At 46.7% G+C, this 20,201-nt stretch overlaps 1 protein-coding gene across 3 annotated transcripts in view; it reads left to right on the top strand.

Annotated features, from left to right (window-relative positions):
- The window catches only part of SBNO2 (strawberry notch homolog 2), a 133,165-nt gene extending 114,544 nt beyond the window's left edge, over positions 1–18,621 (top strand). For all 3 annotated transcript variants that reach the window (XM_087922699.1, XM_087922698.1, XM_087922700.1), the window contains 10 exons: positions 2,580–2,651; positions 5,274–5,382; positions 6,946–7,020; positions 8,567–8,710; positions 10,008–10,102; positions 11,528–11,620; positions 12,631–12,762; positions 12,865–12,941; positions 14,973–15,163; positions 17,653–18,621. In XM_087922699.1, coding sequence (XP_087778825.1) covers positions 2,580–2,651; positions 5,274–5,382; positions 6,946–7,020; positions 8,567–8,710; positions 10,008–10,102; positions 11,528–11,620; positions 12,631–12,762; positions 12,865–12,941; positions 14,973–15,163; positions 17,653–18,269 — 1,605 coding nt within the window. In that variant the 3' untranslated portion in view covers positions 18,270–18,621. The remainder of the gene's footprint in view (positions 1–2,579; positions 2,652–5,273; positions 5,383–6,945; positions 7,021–8,566; positions 8,711–10,007; positions 10,103–11,527; positions 11,621–12,630; positions 12,763–12,864; positions 12,942–14,972; positions 15,164–17,652) is intronic.
- Positions 18,622–20,201: the final 1,580 nt, after the last annotated feature.

Here is a 20,201-nt window from a genome sequence, read left to right as displayed (position 1 = left end):
GTCATGGGTGCCTTTTTTTTTTTTAAGAAAAGGAAAAAAAACCAAAGTCCAGTTGCCTCCTGAAAAAAGCACCTTTTGGGGACAACCATGACTTGAATGACTGTGAATCTCAACAGACTTTGAGCGGCACAATTTGGGATGAACACCCTTGGAATGGGGTGGGAGTAGGAACGGATTTCCAGAGGAAAAATTGCAGACTGCAGGAACCGGGAGCACCACTCCGGTCACCCTAAAAACACAGATAAACCTCCAAGGGGCCTCAACGACTTTCTAAAAGGGTGCAAATGGCCAGCTGTGTCTAACAAGGAGTATAAATCCTTGCATTCGCCACTATCCTGTCAGAGCTGAAGAAGCTTCTGGGATGAGAAGCAAAACATCTTCAAAGAAAAAAAAGAAAAAATGTCCAGGTGCCTCCTGAAAAAAAAAAAAAAGCACCCTTGAAATTGAAATTGAAATGAAAATGGCGAGGAGAAACTCTGCCAAACTGCTTTCCTGCTGCAAATCTATTTGGATTTTTGTTGCACCAACTCCAGATACCACACAGCAAGGAATTGTGGGAGTTGTAGTCTGAAACATCGAAAGGACAGATGAGGTTCCTGGCCTCCTGGCCTCGAACTCAGGAACAGAATGTGAGAAATGCAACCCCCACTTTTTTCTTGATTCCCCTCCGGCTCCTGGCCTTGTAAGAAATACTCTCTTCAAATATATAACTCTCATTTGATTATCGTTTTCTAGACAATTAAGAACAAGGGCTATTTTATTTTATTTATTAAATTGATATGCCTGCCTATCTCCCCGTCGAGTGATTCTGGGTGGCTCACAACGTCATAAAGCAACAACATGAAACAATTAGAATGTTAAAAACTTTTAACATTAAAAGTTAACTAGGTAAGAAAGAAACCAAGAAGTGAGATTAGCCCTTAAATAATTTGGGTTTTTCTGATAGAAAATTACTCCAGGCGCCTCAAGAGTAGAAGTCAAGCGGAGCTCTTAATCATGTTAGCAAATTGGCCCTGCAAGTATATCGTATTAAACCTAATTGTGGTGTTTATGTTGAGTTCAGAAGTCTGACAGCCCACGGATAAAAGCTATTTTTCAGCCTATTCGTTTGGCTGGCTATGCTTCTATATCTATATACTTCAGAGAGTAATTAGGACTGCAGAAAAAAACAATTGCTACCAACCTGCCTTCAATCGAGGACCTGTATACTGCACGAGTCAAAAAGAGGGCTGTGAAAATTTTTGCAGACCCCTCACATCCTGGACATAAACTGTTTCAACTCCTTCCCTCAAAATGATGCTATAGAGCACTGCACACGAGAACAACTAGGCACAAGAACAGTTTTTTCCCGAAAGCCATCACTCTGCTAAACATATAATTCCCTCAACCCTTTTCAACTATTTACAAAGTCTGCATTACTATTACTGTTGATCTTCTCATCACTCCTTATGACCCATCCCCTCCCATTTGTGCCTGTATGACTGTAACTTTGTCGCTTGTATCTTTACGATCTATATTGACTGTTTCCTAGTATGATTTGATTGCTTATTGTACCCTATGACGATTATTAAGTGTTGTACCTGATGATTCTTGACTCTTGACAAATGTATCCTTTATGTTCTTTTATAAGAGCATTTGCACCAAGACAAATTCCTTGTGTGTCCAATCACACTTGGCCAATAAAGAGTTCTATTCTATTCTATTCCATTCCATTCCATTCCATTCTATTCTTTCCTTATTCCTTATTCTGTTCTATTCTCTTCTATTCTGTTCTATTCTATTCTTTCCTTATTCCTTGTTCTATTCTATTCTATTCCATTCCATTCCATTCCATTCCATTCCATTCCATTCCATTCCATTCCATTCTATTCTTTCCTTATTCCTTGTTCTGTTCTATTCTGTTCTGTTCTGTTCTATTCTATTCTTTCCTTATTCCTTGTTCTATTCTATTCTATTCCATTCCATTCCATTCCATTCCATTCCATTCCATTCCATTCTATTCTTTCCTTATTCCTTGTTCTGTTCTATTCTGTTCTGTTCTGTTCTATTCTGTTCTGTTCTGTTCTGTTCTGTTCTGTTCTATTCTTTCCTTATTCCTTGTTCTATTCTATTCTATTCTATTCTATTCTATTCTATTCTATTCTATTCTATTCTATTCTATTCTATTCTATTCTTTCCTTATTCCTTGTTCTGTTCTATTCTTTCCTTATTCCTTGTTCTGTTCTATTCTATTCTATTCTATTCTATTCTATTCTATTCTATTCTATTCTATTCTATTCTAATTCTAATTCTAATTCTAATTCTAATTCTAATTCTAATTCTAATTCTACCTGATGGTAGGAGAGTAAAGAGGTGCTGACCAGGATGTGAATCATCCCTGAGGATTTCCCTCACACTGCTGAGGCAGCAGGTCCCGGCTATTTCGTCCAGTGGTGTCAGGGGACAGGCCATAATTTTTTGTGCTGTGCTCATCACCCTCTGCAATGCCTTTCTGTTTGCGGCTGTCAAGCCAGCCTACCACACCATAACACAATATGTAAGGACGCTTTCTCTCACGTGTGACCTTCTCTTTACCACAGGGTGCCTTAACTCACGGTGACCGAAGAGCGACTGAATCCCGGGACCTCAGCAAATACAACTTCGAGAATAAGGTGAGGTTAAGTCTGCAGCTCTCCCCAAAGCTTCTGCCCTTCAGTGAGATTTGTTCGTTAGAAAAGGTGCTGTGGGTTTGTATTTTTTGCCTTTATTTTTCATGCTATCCGGATATGAACGGATACCATGAAATATCCCTCGAGGGATAACAATTCAAGCAGATGCCCGAGGTGGAAAATGGGGTTAGTGCTGTATTTTCCTTGGGTTAAACGAGGACAGGAGTGTAATCCTTAAAACGTGCAACCTTCGGTGGTCTCTGAGTTTGGTTGTTCACTTACAGAAATCTCATTACCCCATGAAGTACAGGTAATCCTCATTTTACAACCACAGTTGACCCCAACATTTCTTTCTTTTTCTTTTCCTTTTTACATAATTTTTTATTTTTTACACATCTCTTCAAGTGAGCAATGTGACTCCGGGCTACAACATACGTATAAAATCATAGTTACATTTTCAGCTATCTTATCTAGTTTCATTTCAAATCGTTACCGATTCCATTTTTCTTTTAATAAATTTTCACTTCATATTATTTCATTCATAATTCCAGAAACAAAAACATTTTCATCCTAAAAGATATTATCCAATATTTATCCCCTTTGTGATTATTTCCATCTTACCAATTATTTTATTTTATATGTTCTCTTCATTTACTTCCTCAAAGCCAACATATAGCAAATAAAAAAAAGAAAAGAAAACTAATACCAATATAGTCATTCTTAATTATTACCTTCGAGTTAGCCGCATCCCTATTTACTATTTTATATCCTTCTTCTTTTATATATACTGTATTAAATACAAAATAGAAAATACAATTGATCATACAAATAATATCAGAAAAACAAAGAATATGGAAATTATAAATGATAATATTGCAAAGCAAAGTGTTTGAAATGAGATTCTTGTATTATGGTTCAAAAGGTGATGAATGAAAACGACCCCAACTTTTCTGTTGCTAAGCGAAACTTTTGATAACTTGAGTTTTGTCCCGTTTTACGACCTTTCTTGCCACAGTTGTTAAGTGAATCACAGTGAGTTGTGAAGTGAGTACTATGGTTGTTGAGTGAATCTGGCTTCCCCCTTGAAACTTGGCTTGTCAGAAGGTCGCAAAAGGGGATCACGTGACCCCCGGGGAACAGATCACTCTTCCTAAATAGGAGTTAGTTGTCAAGCATCCGAATTTGGATCATGCAGCCATGGGGATGCTGCAAACAAGCGTTAAGTGTGAAAAAATGGTTATATATGTCTCTTTCTTCAGTGACGTCGTAACTTTGAGCAGTCGCTAAGTGTATTGTTGTAAGTTGAGGACCACCTGTAATGTCATCAGTGCTAGAAGGGAGTGTAGGGTTTGTATTCTGTTTGTATCTACAGGTAGTCCTCAAATTATGACCACGTTGGCATTAAGTTAAATCAGTTGTTTAAGTGATTTGTGCGGTCATTAAGCAAAACGGGATTCCTCCTTTGATTTTATTTGTCGGAAGTTGGCCGGGAAGATCACAAATGGCTATTATGTGACCCTGGGAAGCTGGAAATGTCATAAATCCATGCTGTTTGCCAAGCACCCAAATTTTGATCCTGTGGCTGTATGGAGGCTGCAGTGGTTGTAAGTGCAAGGAATGGCTGCAAATCGCTTTTTTCAGTTCCACTGACTTCGAACAGTTACTAAACATGTGGTTGTAAGTCAAGGAGTCCCTGTATTAGCTTGCACATCTCAACCAAAATTGACAGGCCAAGCCACTAGAGACAGTCCTTGACTTAACAACAGTTCATTTAGCGACTTGTTCGAAGTTAGAGCGGCACTGAGAAGAATAACATGATCATTTTTCACATTTATAACCTTTGTAGGTGCCCTACGGTCATCATCTCCTTTTCATGACCCCCCATAATCCCTTGTGGGGTAGACTCTGGGCAGCTGAATGGAGTAGAGAGTGTTTACTGGCCGGATGCCTTTCCTGTCACCAATGCGGAGTTTTGTTCAGCAAATATATTCTCAATGTGCCCAGAGAGAGAAAAATATCTGACTCTATCTAGGATCAAACCCACAGCCTCCTGATTGTAAGGCAAGAGCTCCACCGCTAGGCCACCGCACCACTCTGTGGGATCCCTACGGGTCACATGATCAAAATCCAGATGCTTGGCAACTGACTCGTAGTTATGACAGCTGCAGTGTGCCAGGGTCACATGATCCTTTTTTTTGCAATCCTCCGGCAAGCCAAGCCAGTGGGGGAATCCAGAGTCACTGAACAACCGTAGTGATCTTAAGTGATTCACTTAACGGGTGGCCCAAAACAAGGTTGTAAAATGGGGCAAAACTCACTTAAGACCTGTCTCACTTAGCAACAGAAATCTTGCACTCCATTATGGCCATAACTCCAGGACGACCTGTATTTATAGGCAGGTATCAAAACCCCGCATTCCCCTCTCCCTGACGATGTTACCTAGTGGGGTAATGAAACGTCTGTTAAGCAAACCAACCAGCTCAGAGAGCACCCAGGACTCCAGAGAACGTGGGGAGGCTGAAAAGGGGGAGTGGTTCATTTCCTTAACGTGACCTGCATCTAGCCAGGATGCTCTTAACCTATGCGGGGCCCGGATTTTTGACGCCTTTCTCTGCCTCTCCCCAGTATGGCATCAGAGCCCTCGATAAAGTCCTACGAACCATCTTCCAGCAGACTGAGAGCAAAGTCCCCGTGCCAAAGATCTATCAGGAAGGAGATGCGGCTTTTTTCAGCGGTAAGCAAGGATGGGGTGGAATATAATGCTAAGAAAGAGGAGGACAACGCTGATCTTTAGCTATAGCGAAGGATGTTAGCTCCCAGTTTGAAATCCAGCAGATTCCCGCCATCTAATCAAACCTTTAACCTCGAAGGAGGAGTTCAGAGGTCATTGCAACGGAAACTTATCAAGGAGAAGAACCAGCCAAGGGGAACTTTCCAAACGCTTAGAACAATTAATCAGTGGAACAACCTGCCTCCAGAAGTTGTGGATGCTGCAACACGGGAGGTTTTTAAGAAGAGATTGGACAACGTATAGGGTCTCCTGCTTGAGAAGGGGGTTGGACTAGAAGACCTCCAAGGTCCCTTCGAGCTCTGTTATCCTGTGTTCTGTATCCCAATGCCATATCTGAGGATTTCGCAACTGGAGGCCACTCTCTGCTAGAATACATCCAGCCAAATAAATGTTGTGTTTTCTGTTTGTAGAGAAAGATGGTTCTGCTGCCAAAAAGCTTTGATTGTAAATAATAACAATACCAATTATTATTATTATTATGATTTAATCTTTAGTGAGGTTCACAGCCTTTGGGGCTGGTTGGTTGCTCAACAGCTCGAGTCCTAACCAAGGACCTAGGAACTGTTCAGGTAGTGTCGGAGGATATAAGCTGTTCCAAGTGTTTGTTGTTGTTATTATTATTATTATTATTGTAATGATTAGGCGGGAAAGTATTTTCCCATTTCAGCCACACAAATACATGAAGGTTTGGGACTAGGCATAATTCAGGATTCCAGTCAGTGGTGGGATTCCAACTTTTTTTTACTACTGGTTTCTGTGGGCGTGGCTCGCTGGGCGTGGCTTGGTGGGCTTGGTGGGCGTGGCAGGGGAAGATTACTGCAAAATCCCCCTTCCCTCCCCACCCCACTAACCTGCTTTCCAGCTCCGTTCTCCTGCGCAGGGCAACCAAAGGAGACCCAGCCGATCAGCTGGGACTCAATGGGAGGCAGAGAAGAGATGGGGTTGGCAGGGGGGCCAGTCAGAGGTGGGATTGCCAGCTCTCTGAACTACTCAAAATTTCCGCTACCGGTTCTCCAGAACTGCTCAGAACCTGCTGAATGGCACCTCTTGATTCCAGTGGTTAAATGATTAATGACAAACTCTGAGGGTTAGTCAAGGATATGTCCCCAAACTAATGGCATCTCCTTCCTCGCAAAATTCTTGAATTGATTGAACTAGTCAAGGAAAGAAACAACCTGGAATTCAGGAGAAACTTCCTAACAATTAACCAGCGGAACTGCCTGCCCCTAGAAAATTGTGGGTGATCCAACACTGGAGGCTTTTAAGAAAAGGGTTGGGCAGCCATTGGTTCAGAATGATATAGGATCTCCTGCTTGAGCCAGGGGGCTGGACTAGAAGACCTCCAGGGTCCCTCCCGGCCCTATTGAGACTTGATTGAAACCCCTTGCTTGGTTTTTGAGGCCGTTTCTAAACGCCGCCTTACAGTTAATCCACACGGAAATTCGCTTTCATACGTCTTGCCGACCACCTGCTTTCCATCTGTTAAAACAAAATCTGGGTTTTCAGAAATGAAGCAGTCCCTCCTCTCCGTGGGAATCTCTTGCAAGGAGATGCGATACGGCTTCATGACCATGGAGAAAGGTAAGCTACGCACCCCCTTCCTCTCAGTTTACTCGCCTTTAGACTCTGTTCTACGTGGCGGGTTCTCGTCTCTGCTTATCGCGGCCTGCGGTATGAGCCAGGGGAACGTTATAATTGTTCTGACCCGAGACCACGAAGCAGACCCCTCGTTCCAATAAAACCCCTTTTATTTAGGTTAAAGGGAATTCCTCTCCAGCAAAGTCCCGGCAAACAGCCTTTCATGAGATTTCACAACGAAAGACCTTTATCAGGCTGGGAGAGTTGCCAGGCCGATATCTTCCCAACGCCACGCTGTAGCAGCAAAGTCAGAAACAGATCACTCTAATGAATTGAACTAATTGTCTTCTGCAAACACCACTCCCCATTCGGTCCTCTTTTATTCCCCATGGGAGAGGCCATTCACCGTCCCAGCTGAGCCTTTACTCCCCTGTTGACCCTTGTTCCTTAGCTGATCCCTTCTCCTGGCAGCTCTGTGCATGTGCACACTGGGAACAGGCTCCGGCTGGTCTTCTGCCTCGCTGATGTCTGATTCTGAAGGCAGCTGATAATTGTCAGACGGCCCTGGCCCCATCTCTGCCTCCGATGCAGAGCCCCCGTCTCAGCCTTCCTCAGGCTCCAGGACTGGCCCAGGTTCCTCCCCAACCTCCTCACTGTCTGAGTCTGCCCCTTTAGTTTGATTAGAAATCATCTCCAGTTCTTTGTGAAAACTCAACTCTCTTTCTTATAAGTAGGGGGAAAAAAATCTGACCTTTCAGTTCTCACATGTTTTGAAAGAAAACTTAGACAGAACTTTGAGTGAGAAGACTTGCCATGCCAATCGCAGCATTGATCACAAATTTGGAGGGTGCGGCACAGCCACGCGTGGTCCCCCCCACGCCTCGTTTTTGGCCTCCATGGCCTTCTGCAGCACTCTGCTGGCCGAAAAGGAGCCACGTGGGGGCCTCGTGAGGTACCACAGGCCGGTCCTTTGATATTTCCAGGCCGGTTCTGCAGGGCAGACTTAAGCATCCCGCAGGATGGATCCAGTCCATGGGCCTTGAGTTTAACACCCCTGGTCTACGTGCATACGCACAAGGCGTGTTAAGAGATGCAGACAAACTTCCCAGACCTGAGATTTACACAACCTGGACCTTGGATCAATCTTTGTGAGTCAGGAAACTTGTTTTCCAAGATGAACTAAATGCATGATGTCCTTTTCTCTTCCCTTCCTTCCCTTCCTTCCTTCCTTCCTTCCTTCCCTTCCCTTCCTTCCCCTTCCTTCCTTCCTCCTCCTTCCTTCCTTCTCCCTCCCTCCCTCCGTCCTTCCTCCTCCTTCCTTCCTCCCTCCCTCCCTCCTCCCTCCCTCCTTCCTTCCCTTCCCTCCCCTCCCCTCCCTCCTCCTCCTTCCTTCCCTTCTTCCCTCCTGCCACCTTCCCTTCCTCCTCCTTCCTTCCTTCCTCCCTTCCCCCCTCCTTCCTTCCTCTTCCTCCCTCCTTCCCCCTCCCCTCCCACCTTCCCTCCCTCCCTCTTTCCTTCCTTCCTTCCTTCCTTCCGTCCTTCCTCACAGACTGTTCCATCACCAAGTTCCTAAACCGCATGTTGGGCCTGGAGGTTGACAAACAGAATCTGCTCTTCCAGTACTTCAACGACACTTTCGACTACCTGATTGAGCGGGACAAGAAAGACGGCAAATACGACATGGGGATTCTGGGTAAGCGGGAGGCTCACGCCTGAGTTGGCAAAACCCGCAGGCTTGTTGTATTCTCAGTTAGAGAGATTATGTCGAGGAATAACAAACTTATGAGAGTCCGCGGTGTTCCTTCCGTGGAGATCAGTTGAGTAAGAAAGTAAAAAATAAAAATTCTCCATATTCAGAAAATGTTTGGGATAAGGATAGAGATTTAAAATATTCTTGGGCCTTGTGTCAGAACTGGGAGTTTCTTTGGAGCGTGTTTTTCAATCTTAGCTGCTTGAAGAAGGGTGGACTTCAAGTCCCAGGATTCCCCAGCCAGCTTTGTAGAGAATGGCTGGCCCAAAGTCACCTAGTTGGCTTTCATGCCTAAGGCGGGATTAGAACTCAGTCTCATGACTTCTAGCCCAGCGCCTAGAAAGTTTAGGCTGAAAAACAGCTTCTATCCCAGGGCAGTAGCTCTGTTGAATTCTACTGTACAGTGTTGTGTTGGTGCAGTGTCGGGGATTTTCAATTCAGTGTGCGGAGTTTTGAAGGATGCGTGTTTGGGTTTATTTTCGTGGTCATGATGTGCACTGAAGGTGGTGTTTGATTTCGTTGTACGAGGTGCAATGGCAATCAAGTAAACTCAATTTAAATTAAACCTAATAATAATTATAATCCAACCTTAAAGGCCTGGAGACTAAAACCTACGATTGCAGGATTTGGGTTTGGATAGTCTAGAGAAAAGAAGGACTAGTGGTTATAGGATAGCAGTCTTCCAGTATTTGAAGGGTTGCCCCAAAGAAGAGGGGAGTCAAGCTCTTCTCCAAAGCCCCTGAAGGCAGGACAAGAAGCAACGGGTGGAAACCAATCCAGGAGAGAAGCAACCTGGAACTAAGGAAAGGTTTCCTGACACTTAGAATCAGTGGAACAACCTGCCTCCTGGAGGTTTTCAAGAAGAGACCGGACAGCCACCTGTCTGAAATGGGACAGAGCCTCCTGCCTGAGCAGAGGGTTGGACTAGAAGACCTCTAAGGTCCCTTCCAGCTCTATGCTGAATTGAACCGAATGGAACTTTGCCTATTCTAAGTCAGATGACTTGGCGAAAGGGGCGGACTCTCCATTTTTGATTTTGCAGCCCCGCCCCACATCGCAGCCTCACACACAACTACTAGACTGGGGCAGTGGAGGGGGAGTCGCGACAGTGGTCCACACTTGTGTATGTCGGGGGACGGAGAGACAAAAGGGGGGGAGCTTTCCATCCGCGTGTTTTGTTTGAGCTCCCCTGAGGTATCCCCCTTCTTCTCCTTCTCATCCCGCCTTCTCCATTCCTCAGACTTGGCTCCGGGCATCGATGAAATCTACGAGGAGAGCAAAGAGATTTTCCTAACGCCAGGCCACCCTCAAGATGGCCAGGTGGTCTTTTACAAGGTAAGACCTTGGAGAAGCGTTCAGGAATCTCTTCTTTGATGACGCTCCGTTTTGTTTCTTCTGACTTGGCTGCCTCTTCCAAGCCTCAGGCTGGAATTTTCCTAGCTTTGCCTGGCGATGCATTGGATCGACAATCTTCTTCTACGCTGGTGTGTCAGGGCTCCAACAAACCCACCCCCATTCAAACCATAAGTCTGTAGAAGGAAGATACAAAAGATCTTGAGAGACCCTTCGCATCCAGGCCACTCGTTGTTTGAGATCCTACCATCAGGAAGACGATATATAGAGTGCTGAAAGCCAGGACAAGTAGATTTAAATATAGTTTTTACCCAAGTGCTGTGATCAGGTTAAATGCAGAGTTATGAATCTGGTGGTCTTAACATATATATATATCCTGGTTGTGCAGTTTTTAACTGTTATTTGTTCTAATTTGTTTTACATTGTTATTTGTATATGTCTTTTGGTGTTGTTCAGTTGTATGTTGTGGAAGAGCACCTTATTTCGTTGTTCTCAGGTTTCTGAGTACAAGGACAATAAATTTATCTAAATCTAAAGTCTCTAGCCACATCTCTCCAAGTAAAAAAAAACATTGTGTTATTAGAAGTGGCCATGTTGGCATTAGCTGGATGTAGCCGACACTAAAATACATCATTCATTTCCCCCTTGACCCTGGTCTTCCCCCCACCTCACCCCCGGATGTATATTCTCCAATGGGACACATCCATAGCCAAGAGTCATCAATCATGCTCTCCAGTAATAATCTTGCGTGCCAACAGCTTTGGGCTGCCAAGGCGATTATCTGAGGCACTTCAGGAATGCACTGTTTTCCTCCTCACTCCCTTTCTGCTGGCAACTAAAAAGACCAAAGGAGTATTATTATTTTTTAGCTGACATGGTGCTTCTCAACCTTAGCAATTCTAATATGTGTGGACTTCAACTCCCAGAATGCCCCAGCCAGCCTTGCAAGGCATTCTGGGAGTTGAAGTCCACACGTTTTAGAATTGTTAAAGTTGAAAAAAACACAGTTCCACACAGAAAGCTTCTGTATTTTCAGTAAGATGCCACTAGTGACAAAATAGTTTGAGCTCCCAATAACCAAAAGTATTTCAAGCTCGGACCAAGAAGGCCTCTGACTGTTTTCTCGTGACCTGTACAATTTTGTAGATCTCTCACAACCAATTTTAAACTTCCTTGGTGATCTCATGGCCCTGGGACGCTGCAACAATTATAAATATGTTCTGGTTGCCAAGCACCCCAAATTTGATTGTATGACCATGGGGGCTGCCACAGTTATAACTGTGATTCTGACCCAATCCTAAGTCATTATTTTTAAGTGCGGCTGTAATTTTGCTAGGCCAATGGTCAGTAGTCAAAAACTACCTACGCTCCTGACACCTTCTTTGCTTATTTCTGTCCTACCTTTAGATCAGCGTGGACAGAGGGTTGAAGTGGGAGGAGGTCTATGAGAAGTCACTTCACCTGACGGGCCCTCATGATGGCTTCTACCTGTCCCACAAGGTAAGGAAAACGGGTGGGGATGGAGTGGGAAGGGTCTGATGGAAATGTTGGGGTAATAGTTTTTCCACAAGGGGAGAGGTTGGCAAGGATCTTCATCAGAAATGAAAATCTTTCCTTTTTAGTAATTCTGCTGAAGGGCTTTGAGGAGAAGGAGGTTATTCTAGCAAATATTCCATTCCATTCCATTCCATTCTATACCATTCCGTACCACACCACACCACCCACTCCTTCCTTCCTTCCTTCTTTCCTTCCTTCCTTCCTTCCTTCCTTCCTTCCTTCCTTCCTTCCTTCCTTCCTTCCTTCCTTCCTTCCTCCCTCCCTCCCTCCCTCCCTCCCTTCAAATAACCGCCAGCAGTCCTGTTTGCATCAGCAGTGCCTCACAACAGTTTATTCCTATTCCAAGTTCTCTTGTAAGGGGACTAAGGCAGAAATAGATGACATGGTATCCAAGCATGATTTGAACTCCAGTTTTCACAATCCTGGGTTCTAACTGGCTGAAATCGATGGCTCAAACATCTGCAGTAGGTTGCCTCTCCCTCCTCAGCAGAATGGAGGGGACTTAGTACCTCAGAAGGACGGAAGGCTGAGTCAACCTTGAGCCAATGAGGATCAAACCTCTGGCTGCGGGCAGAGTTAGCCTGCAATACTGCATTCTAACCCCTGTGCCGCCACCGCAGCACTTAGGGAAGGTCCAGCCTGTGCCACTTTTTGCAGCACAAGGATTCTAAACTTGACCCCCTCTTAACGCCTCCCTCCACTCTAGTTGGAGATTCTGCTCTATACTCTCTGCTCAAGCCACTTTGGATTGTGTGGTCATTCCACTTCAGGCTTGATGTCTGTTACCTGATCAATGCCGGCTTTTTAAGGATCTCATTTGCTGTGTGTTGAGCTCATTCACCTACATGTGAGTTCAGGTTCCTAATCTGCAGTACCTGTTTTTTTGGGGGGGGGGCACCACTCTCTCTCCCCCCGACTCCCTAAACTAACTACGAGCACTGTGCCCCCTGTAGGTTCGAGGAAACAAATACATTTGCCTCCTAGCCGAACAGACCCGTGGGAAATACTTCACCCTCTACAAGCCGAACATCGGCAAACAGAGTCAGCTGGAGACCATGGATAGCCTTTTGAAGAAGTACCAGCCGGTAAGGCCCGTCCTGCAGCTGTGGTGGTTGTGACTGCAGATCCCATTTTTTTCTCTCCTCCGCCATTCCTTGACGGTCCCTTCTCGCCGGTCTTTCCTGCAGGTATCGCCAGCGGATGCTCAACCCCACTGGGAGAGCAGTTACGACTTCTCCCTGAAACACTGCAACCACGCCGTATGGTAAGTCACCTTCGAGGGTTGCTCCGAAGACAGAAACATTGACAAAACGGAGGCAGTCTAGTTTCTTAGAGAGAGAGCGAAGAAGAGGTGCACACTGTCAGATCGTTAGGCCACGGTGGGCGCCCTTCTAAATGGCGTCGTCGATAGAGTTATAAGGTTTACCGATAGTCCTCAAAGCCTGACCCTTCCATTAATTTAATTAATTAATTCAAAATTACAACAGTGCTGAAAAAAAAAGGGGGGGATGTAGACTGTCACAGGGTCCCTGCGGTGACGACCAAAATAGGCTGCTTGGCAACTGGTATATAGAGGAAGTCCTCACGTTATGACAGTAATGGCGCCTGCCCATTGCTGTGGGAGGTCGAGATGAATGTTACATGAACCCCGTCATTAAACGATTCCCTCTCATCCTTTCCCTCCCCAACACATGTTGTTAAATGAATCCATGTATTGTGCATGGGGTGCCTCGGGGATGCATGCCTTGGGCCTCCCAAGGCCTCCCCCCGTACCCCGTGATAACCCATACTCCACTTTCCGACCCCTTGGTGTCCCCACAGCCACTTCGGCCTCCTCTGCCCCTCACAACCGCTCAGACTGACTCCACTCCCCAACCACAACAAACCCTCTGTACTTAATCATCGATTCCTTTTTTAGGAGCGCATGGCAAAATGTTTATCTCACACAGCAGGCTAACAAGTCCGTCCAGCCAGGAGAGGAATAGTTGTCCGCCACATCTATCCATCTCCACCCCCTGCCTTGTATTCCCCAGAGCTAGGGTGGGGCTTCACTAGCAGTGGTAGCTCTTCCATCCCAAGGACCGGCCCATAGGTTTCCACTGCTCTCCTCTCCTCTGCCATCTGGGCATCCGCGCATCAGGCAGTGGACCCAGCTGTTCCTCCTCTTCCTCATCAGCCACTTCCAGACCTGGGGGCTGTTGACTCTCCATCTGAGGGCAGAGGGATGGCCAAGGCACCACTTCTCTCTCTCTCTTTCTCTCTCCCTCTCTCTCTCTCTCTGAGGCCCATCAAAAAATACACTGCTTTTTTCCTACTCTCCTTCCTTTCTGTGTGGCCTGTCAGCCGCCGGCCTCTTCAGCAGCCAAATCAGAGTCCGAATCAGCATCAAGACAACTTGAGAGCTCCATTCCCTCTTCTCCCTCGGAGCTCTCAGGTTGCCTTGATGCTAATTCTGACTCCCATGCCGCCTCCTCTGCCTCATCTGATTTGGCTGCTGAATAGGCCAGCGGCTGACAGGCCACACAGAAGGCAAGGAGAGCAGGAAAAAAACCAGTGTCTTTTTCGATACAGCCATTCATGCAGCCTAGCAGCATGTTGAGGGAGGCGGCGTGAAAAGAGGGACCAGCCTAGAATCCTTGCACAGCCACAAAGTCCAACCTCTCCTGGAGTGTTGTTGACTCTTCTCTGACTCTTAAGCAAATGCCAAACTGTTAATTGAGAAGATTTGTTCAGAGTTTTGCCGCGTAATTTCAGCGCCAGAAAAGTAAACACAGATGGCTGAAGACTTCATTTCACTTCTTCATAAACACAAAGTAAATTTGGCAAACCATTGGTAGATTTCTCCAACATGGAGCAAATTCAAACAGCAGCAGACAGGTTACAGGGTCAGAGGAGAACTCTAGTTTTCCGCGAGCAAGCAAATTACACAGCAGAGGAGAGAAGCGGTTTCATTTTCAATAGACGTACTCAGAGCTTAACGTAGCTTCAGAGCTGCAGAGCTTAATATAGAGCCACGCCTAGGCCACTTCTAGTTTCAGTTTCCAAACAGTCCTCATTGGCCGACTTAGTTGCTATGCCTATTCATTGGCTGACCTTGTTACCAAGCTCTGTTCCAGTTCATGAATATACTCTTGACAACATTCTTGTGCGACAGCTACAGCAATAGATCGGTTTAATTGAAGATTCACGGGTGGACATAAACTTTCACACCTGACACCGTGGTGTTTTCTGTCTTGTGTTTCCTTTTCTCCCCCACCCTTCCCTACTAACAAACCCCACCCCTACCCACCCCCAGGAACAGGAACTGCAAGGTTGTCCAGGAGGGGAAGGAATGTTTCCAAGGCGCGCGTTTGCGCCACTATTACATGCTCTGCGGGGCTCTCTTGCGCGTCTGGACCAAAATCGCTAGCATCATGGCTAATATCACCAATACCAGCTATCTGCAGATTGTCCGCCTCAAGACCAAAGAGAAGAAGAAGCAAGTTGGTGAGTGGCCAACTCAAAACAGCTCTCCTTGGGGGCAAAGGGTGGAATCTCCTCACTCCCAGATCCTGACGATCAATTGCCGGATTTGAAAGTGGCCCCTAAGGCCATGGGAACCTGGTTGAGAGAGACAGCAGGGAATGCAGAGTAAGGGATAGAAAAGAGAGCAGTCAATTAATAGCAAAAGAAAAAAAAGTGTGAACTCAGCTCATAGCCGGACACTCAGCTTGGTCAGAATGTTTCAAGGTATTCAAGGAATCTTTACCTTAGCAACATAAATGTACTGTCAGGGCTCCAACAAATCCACCCCCATTCAAATCATAAGTCTCTAGCCACATCTCTCAGAGAAAAAAAAGCGATTTATTAGAAGTGGCCGTGTTGGCGTTAGCTGGGTGCAGCCGACACTAAAATACACCATTCATTTCCCCCTTGACCCTGGTCTTCCCCCCAGCCTCTGGATGTATATTCTCCAATGGGACACATCCATAGCCAAGAGTCATCAATCCTGCTCTCCAGTAATAATCTTATGTGCCAGAAGCTTCGGCTGCCTAGCAATTATCTGAAGCATTTAAGGAATGCACTGCTTTCCCCGACTCCCTTTCTGCTGACAACTAAAGACCGAAGGAATATTATTATTTTTTAGTTGACATGTGGCTTTTTTTTGGAGTAGGAGATATACTTTTTATTAAGGGTTTTGATTATAATGCAGGTGCTCCTCGACTTACCAACAGTTCATTTAGTGACCGTTGGAAGTTACAAGGGCACTGAAACAAGTGGCTTGTGACCGTTTTTCACACCTAAGACCGTTTCAGCATCCCCATAGTCCCGTGCTCAAAATTCAGACACTTGGCAACCGGCTCATATTTATGACAGCTGCAATGTCCCAGGACCACCTTTTATGCCCTTCTGACCAGCAAAGTCAATGGGGAAACCAGATTCACTTAACAACCTGTGAGACTAACTCAGCTGCCCTAATTCAGTTAACAACTGTGGCAGGAAAGGTTGTAAAATGGAGCAAAACTCACTTAACAAAGGTCTCACTGAGCATCAGCTTAGCATCAACGAAAATGGCACACAGCTCTCCCGGACACGGTTGTAAGTCGAGGACCAGCTGCTTTTCCAGGTTTCTCCCCTCATTCCTCACTGACTGACTTCACCTTCCCTTCCTTTCTCTGTAACTCGGATCCTGGGAGCCTCAGCCTCCGATCGAGGTCACGAGAATCTAAGCCACAGTTACATCCTCTAGTTCAGTGATCACCAACTGGTGGTCCGTGAGAAAATTCTGCTGGTCCGCAGAAAAATTATTTGCATTTTTTTTATATTGCACTAAATCAGGGGTCCTCAAAGGACGGCCCCTGGGCCAGATACGCGCAATGAACGTGTGTGTTGCTGCATACATTTTCCCCCTTCAGGGTCTATTTGTGTGGGTCGGAGGGGGGCAGTAATTCCCACTTCAGCCTCCCGGTGTGGGGCTTTGGGCGAAGGCTGGAGGGAAGTGCGGCTGGTGCCAAAGAGCTGGAGGGCCTCGTCCCAGTGGGACCGCATCATGGCCTGGAACCGGCTGACCATCTCAACCCACTGAGCCTCCAGGCACCGCCGGGACCTGGCCTTGAACTCCCGCAGGTCTCCCCTCTGCTTGGAAAGCCTTTGCTCGTAGTCCTCAGTGAGGAGCTTTTGCTAAGCGTCCTTCTCAGCCAGATCCAGTTTGAACGGAGCCAGCTGTTTTGCCAACTCTTTCTCCTGGTGGCTGCTTAGCGCCCACCACTGCTTCCTGTTGGGGCCCCAAGGAGCCCAGGCAGGCAGGCGAGGAGTGGCTGGGAGGGGAGGGGCGAGTAGAGGCCATCAAGGTGCCCCTCGACGTGAGTGGCATTGAGTTGGCCACATCCACCCAGTCACATGACCACCTAGCCATGCCAGTCATTTGGCAGATCATATTAGTGATCCACGGGATTTAAAATTACGAATTTAGTGGTCCCGGAGGTCCGAAAAGTTGGGGACCCCCTGCTCTAGTTGGGGTCCTGCAGAGAAGGGCGAGTGGAGTTTGAGTGTCTTGCGTCCTGCCGAAAGTTGACTCAGTACGTTTTATCCAGAGGTGGTATTCAGCCGGTTCGAACTGGTTCTGGTGTCCCGGTAGTGGAAATTCGGACTAGTTTGGAGAACTGGCAAATACCACCTCTGACTGGCCCCGCTGTTAGCTCTCCTATATTCCCTTGGTTTTTAGCTCAGCTGATTCGTGTGGCAGAGCGGATTGCCGCGCTTCAGCTGAGCTAAAAAAAAACCCGCCGCTCAGCTCACTCGCCAGCGTTCAGATAGAGGACGGTGTTTGAGTCCTGCACTCTCGCACAAAGTGCACGCACGCATCGAACCACTCATCGAACCGGTATTTATTTAATTACATTTTAATTTCGTCGCACGAGGTGCAGTGACCATAAAGTAAACTAAACTGGGGGAAAAATGTGGACACCCACCCACTGGTTTTATCCCTTCTGCAGGAATCAAGATACCGGAGAATTGTGTCCATCAGGTGCTGAAGGAGTTGAAGCAGATGGACGAGAACGTCAAACAGAAGCAGAAACAGACCCCAGCCCTGTTGGCTCCCGTGAGGCCCAGCCAGCCCTTCCCGCCGCTCGTCCCTCCGCTGGACCTCAGCCAGCCTGCGGGGTTTCTCTCCGCCCAGCACTCTTCCTTGCCGCAGAACGAGGTCTGGGATCTGACCAACAGCCCACCCGGGGAAGGCCTTTCCAACTTCTGGACGCACCCATCTCCTCCTCCTCCTCCTCTTCCTCCTCCTCCTCCTCCTTCGCTGCACCCCCATCTCCCCCCTGCCCCCTCCCAGTTCAACTTCCACGCTCCCTACGACAGCGCGGGGCTGGTGGGCAGCCTGGCGCTCAGCGGCTCCCCTTCCCAGCACCACGAACCCTTGGCCCCGACGCCGGCCCTCCCGCTTCCCCTGGCGGACAGTTTCTCCCCGGCCAGCCTGAACTTCCGAGAACTCTTGGAGGAGATGATGCTGAATCCCCAGGGTTTGGGGGGCGAGAGCAGTGAGCAGGAGCGCCAGAGCGTCATCCAGTTCAGCGGACCCCTCTCTAACCTCTATGATGCCAGCTGAGGTGGCGGGGGGGAGGAGAGGGGGGACTTCTTTACACCGGGCATGTGTGTGTGTGGGGGGTGTTTTTAATCCTGGGTTGGAATGGACCACTTTGCGAAAATAGGGGGGAGGGGCGGGCAGAGAGAACTCTAGTTAACAGAAGCAAAAGTTTATTTATATATATATATATATATAATATACAGTCAAGCCTGTACTAATTTTTTTTTTATATCTGTATGTACAGAGAGAGATGTACAAAGTGGGGTTGTGGGAGAGGATAAATGGAAGAGGGAGGGCAATAATGCTGAAAAAACCGGGGGAATTGGGCACTTTAGAAAAACGGCTGCTCTGCCAAGCTTCCTTATCCGCCTGTTGCTTCTCAGCACCAAACTTGTCTTTCTAGGCCAGAAGTCTCCAACCATGGCCACTTGAAGACTTGTGGACTTCAACTCCCAGAAATGTTTGCCCTAGATATCTGATTGGCTCTTGCGCTGAGAGGGAGGGGCCAGCTCAAAAGTCAGCCAATGAGTTTGAGGGGGGCCCCACGGATCTGGACCTTTCCTCTCCTTCCTCGCTCTATTGGCTAAGTGGGAGGGACTGGCCCAAAATCAGCCAATGAGCTTCTGGAGCTGAGGAGGGATTAGACTCTGGATCCTCCCACTCTTAACCCATCTTTTCATTATTTATTTTATTAACCCCTGGTTTAAGCTGGCTGGGGAATTCTGGGAGTTGAAGTCCACAAATCTTAAAGTTGCCACGGTTAGAGACCCCTGTTTGTAGGCTACCCAACAACAAAAAAAACGACTGACTTTGGAAAGTGAGAATCATAGAATGAATGAAATATATAAATATATATTTTCAGACACAGATGCCCACATGTATACAGGTAGTCCTTGATTTATAACTGTTCGTTTAGTGAGCGTTCCAAGTTGCGGGGAAAATGACTTAGGACCATTTTTCACACTTAGGACCGTTGCAGCATTCCCCAGGGTCATGTGATCAAAATTCAGACCCTTGGCAACTGACTCATATTTATGACGGGGTCACGTGATCCCCTTTTACGACCTCTTGACCAGCAAAGTCAGTGGGGACAAAACCCAGATTCCCTTTAACCACAATTTGACTAACAAATTGCAGGGATACAGTGTGCAACTGTGGCAAGAAAGGTCGTAGAAGGTCGGCGAATGACTCACTTGACGAAGGTTTCACTTAGCAGCAGAAGTTCGGGACTCGGCTGGTCGTAAGCCGAGGACTTACCTGTATCCCTTCTACCTGATTTTTCAAAAGAAGTCAAGTGACAGTCCAAAGGGGAGAGGGGGAAAAAAAGGCTTTCTCAAAGTCCTTGGTTTGATTTATTGTTTTTATTTTTGCACAAATGGAAAACGTTGCACAATCAGATAGCGGTAAACTCTCAGCTACAGGGGTCCTTGCCCTACGACCATTTATACCAGTCACACATTTGGGATTCGGGCACTTTGGCAAGCCGGCCCGTATTTCCAAGCCTTGCGCGCTTTTGCTGTGTGCAACCTTCCCAGCTGACTTCCAACGCGCACAGCCGGTGGAGGAAGTTTTGATTGGCTTAACGACTGTGGCAAAAAAAAATGAGGTTGTCAAATCAGGGGCGACTCGCTGAACGACCTCTTTGCTTCGTGATGTATACTCTGTGGTTGTAAGTCAAGGGGACCTTCAGACCTGGGCACTTTAAGACATGTGGACTTCAACTCCCAGAATTCCCCAGCCAGCTATGCTGGCTGGGGAATTCTGGGAGTTGAAGTCCACATGTCTTAAAGTGGCTAAGTTTGGAGAGCCTTGGACTAACTTAACTCCTTCACTGCTCTGCAGGGTGGTGGCCCTTGAAAGTTTCCGATTCCCATAGCCAGTTTTCAGTACGCCATGGATTTAGTGTGTGTGTGTGTGTGTGTGTGTGTGTGTGTGTGTGTGTGTGTGTGAGAG

This window comes from Pseudonaja textilis, chromosome 1, assembly GCF_049901715.1.
Source record: "Pseudonaja textilis isolate UNSWEBS1 chromosome 1, rPseTex1.2, whole genome shotgun sequence".
Classification (NCBI taxonomy): domain Eukaryota; kingdom Metazoa; phylum Chordata; class Lepidosauria; order Squamata; family Elapidae; genus Pseudonaja; species Pseudonaja textilis.
The sequence above is the reverse complement of the archived record's forward strand: the minus strand, read 5'-3'. Positions and strand labels throughout refer to the sequence as shown.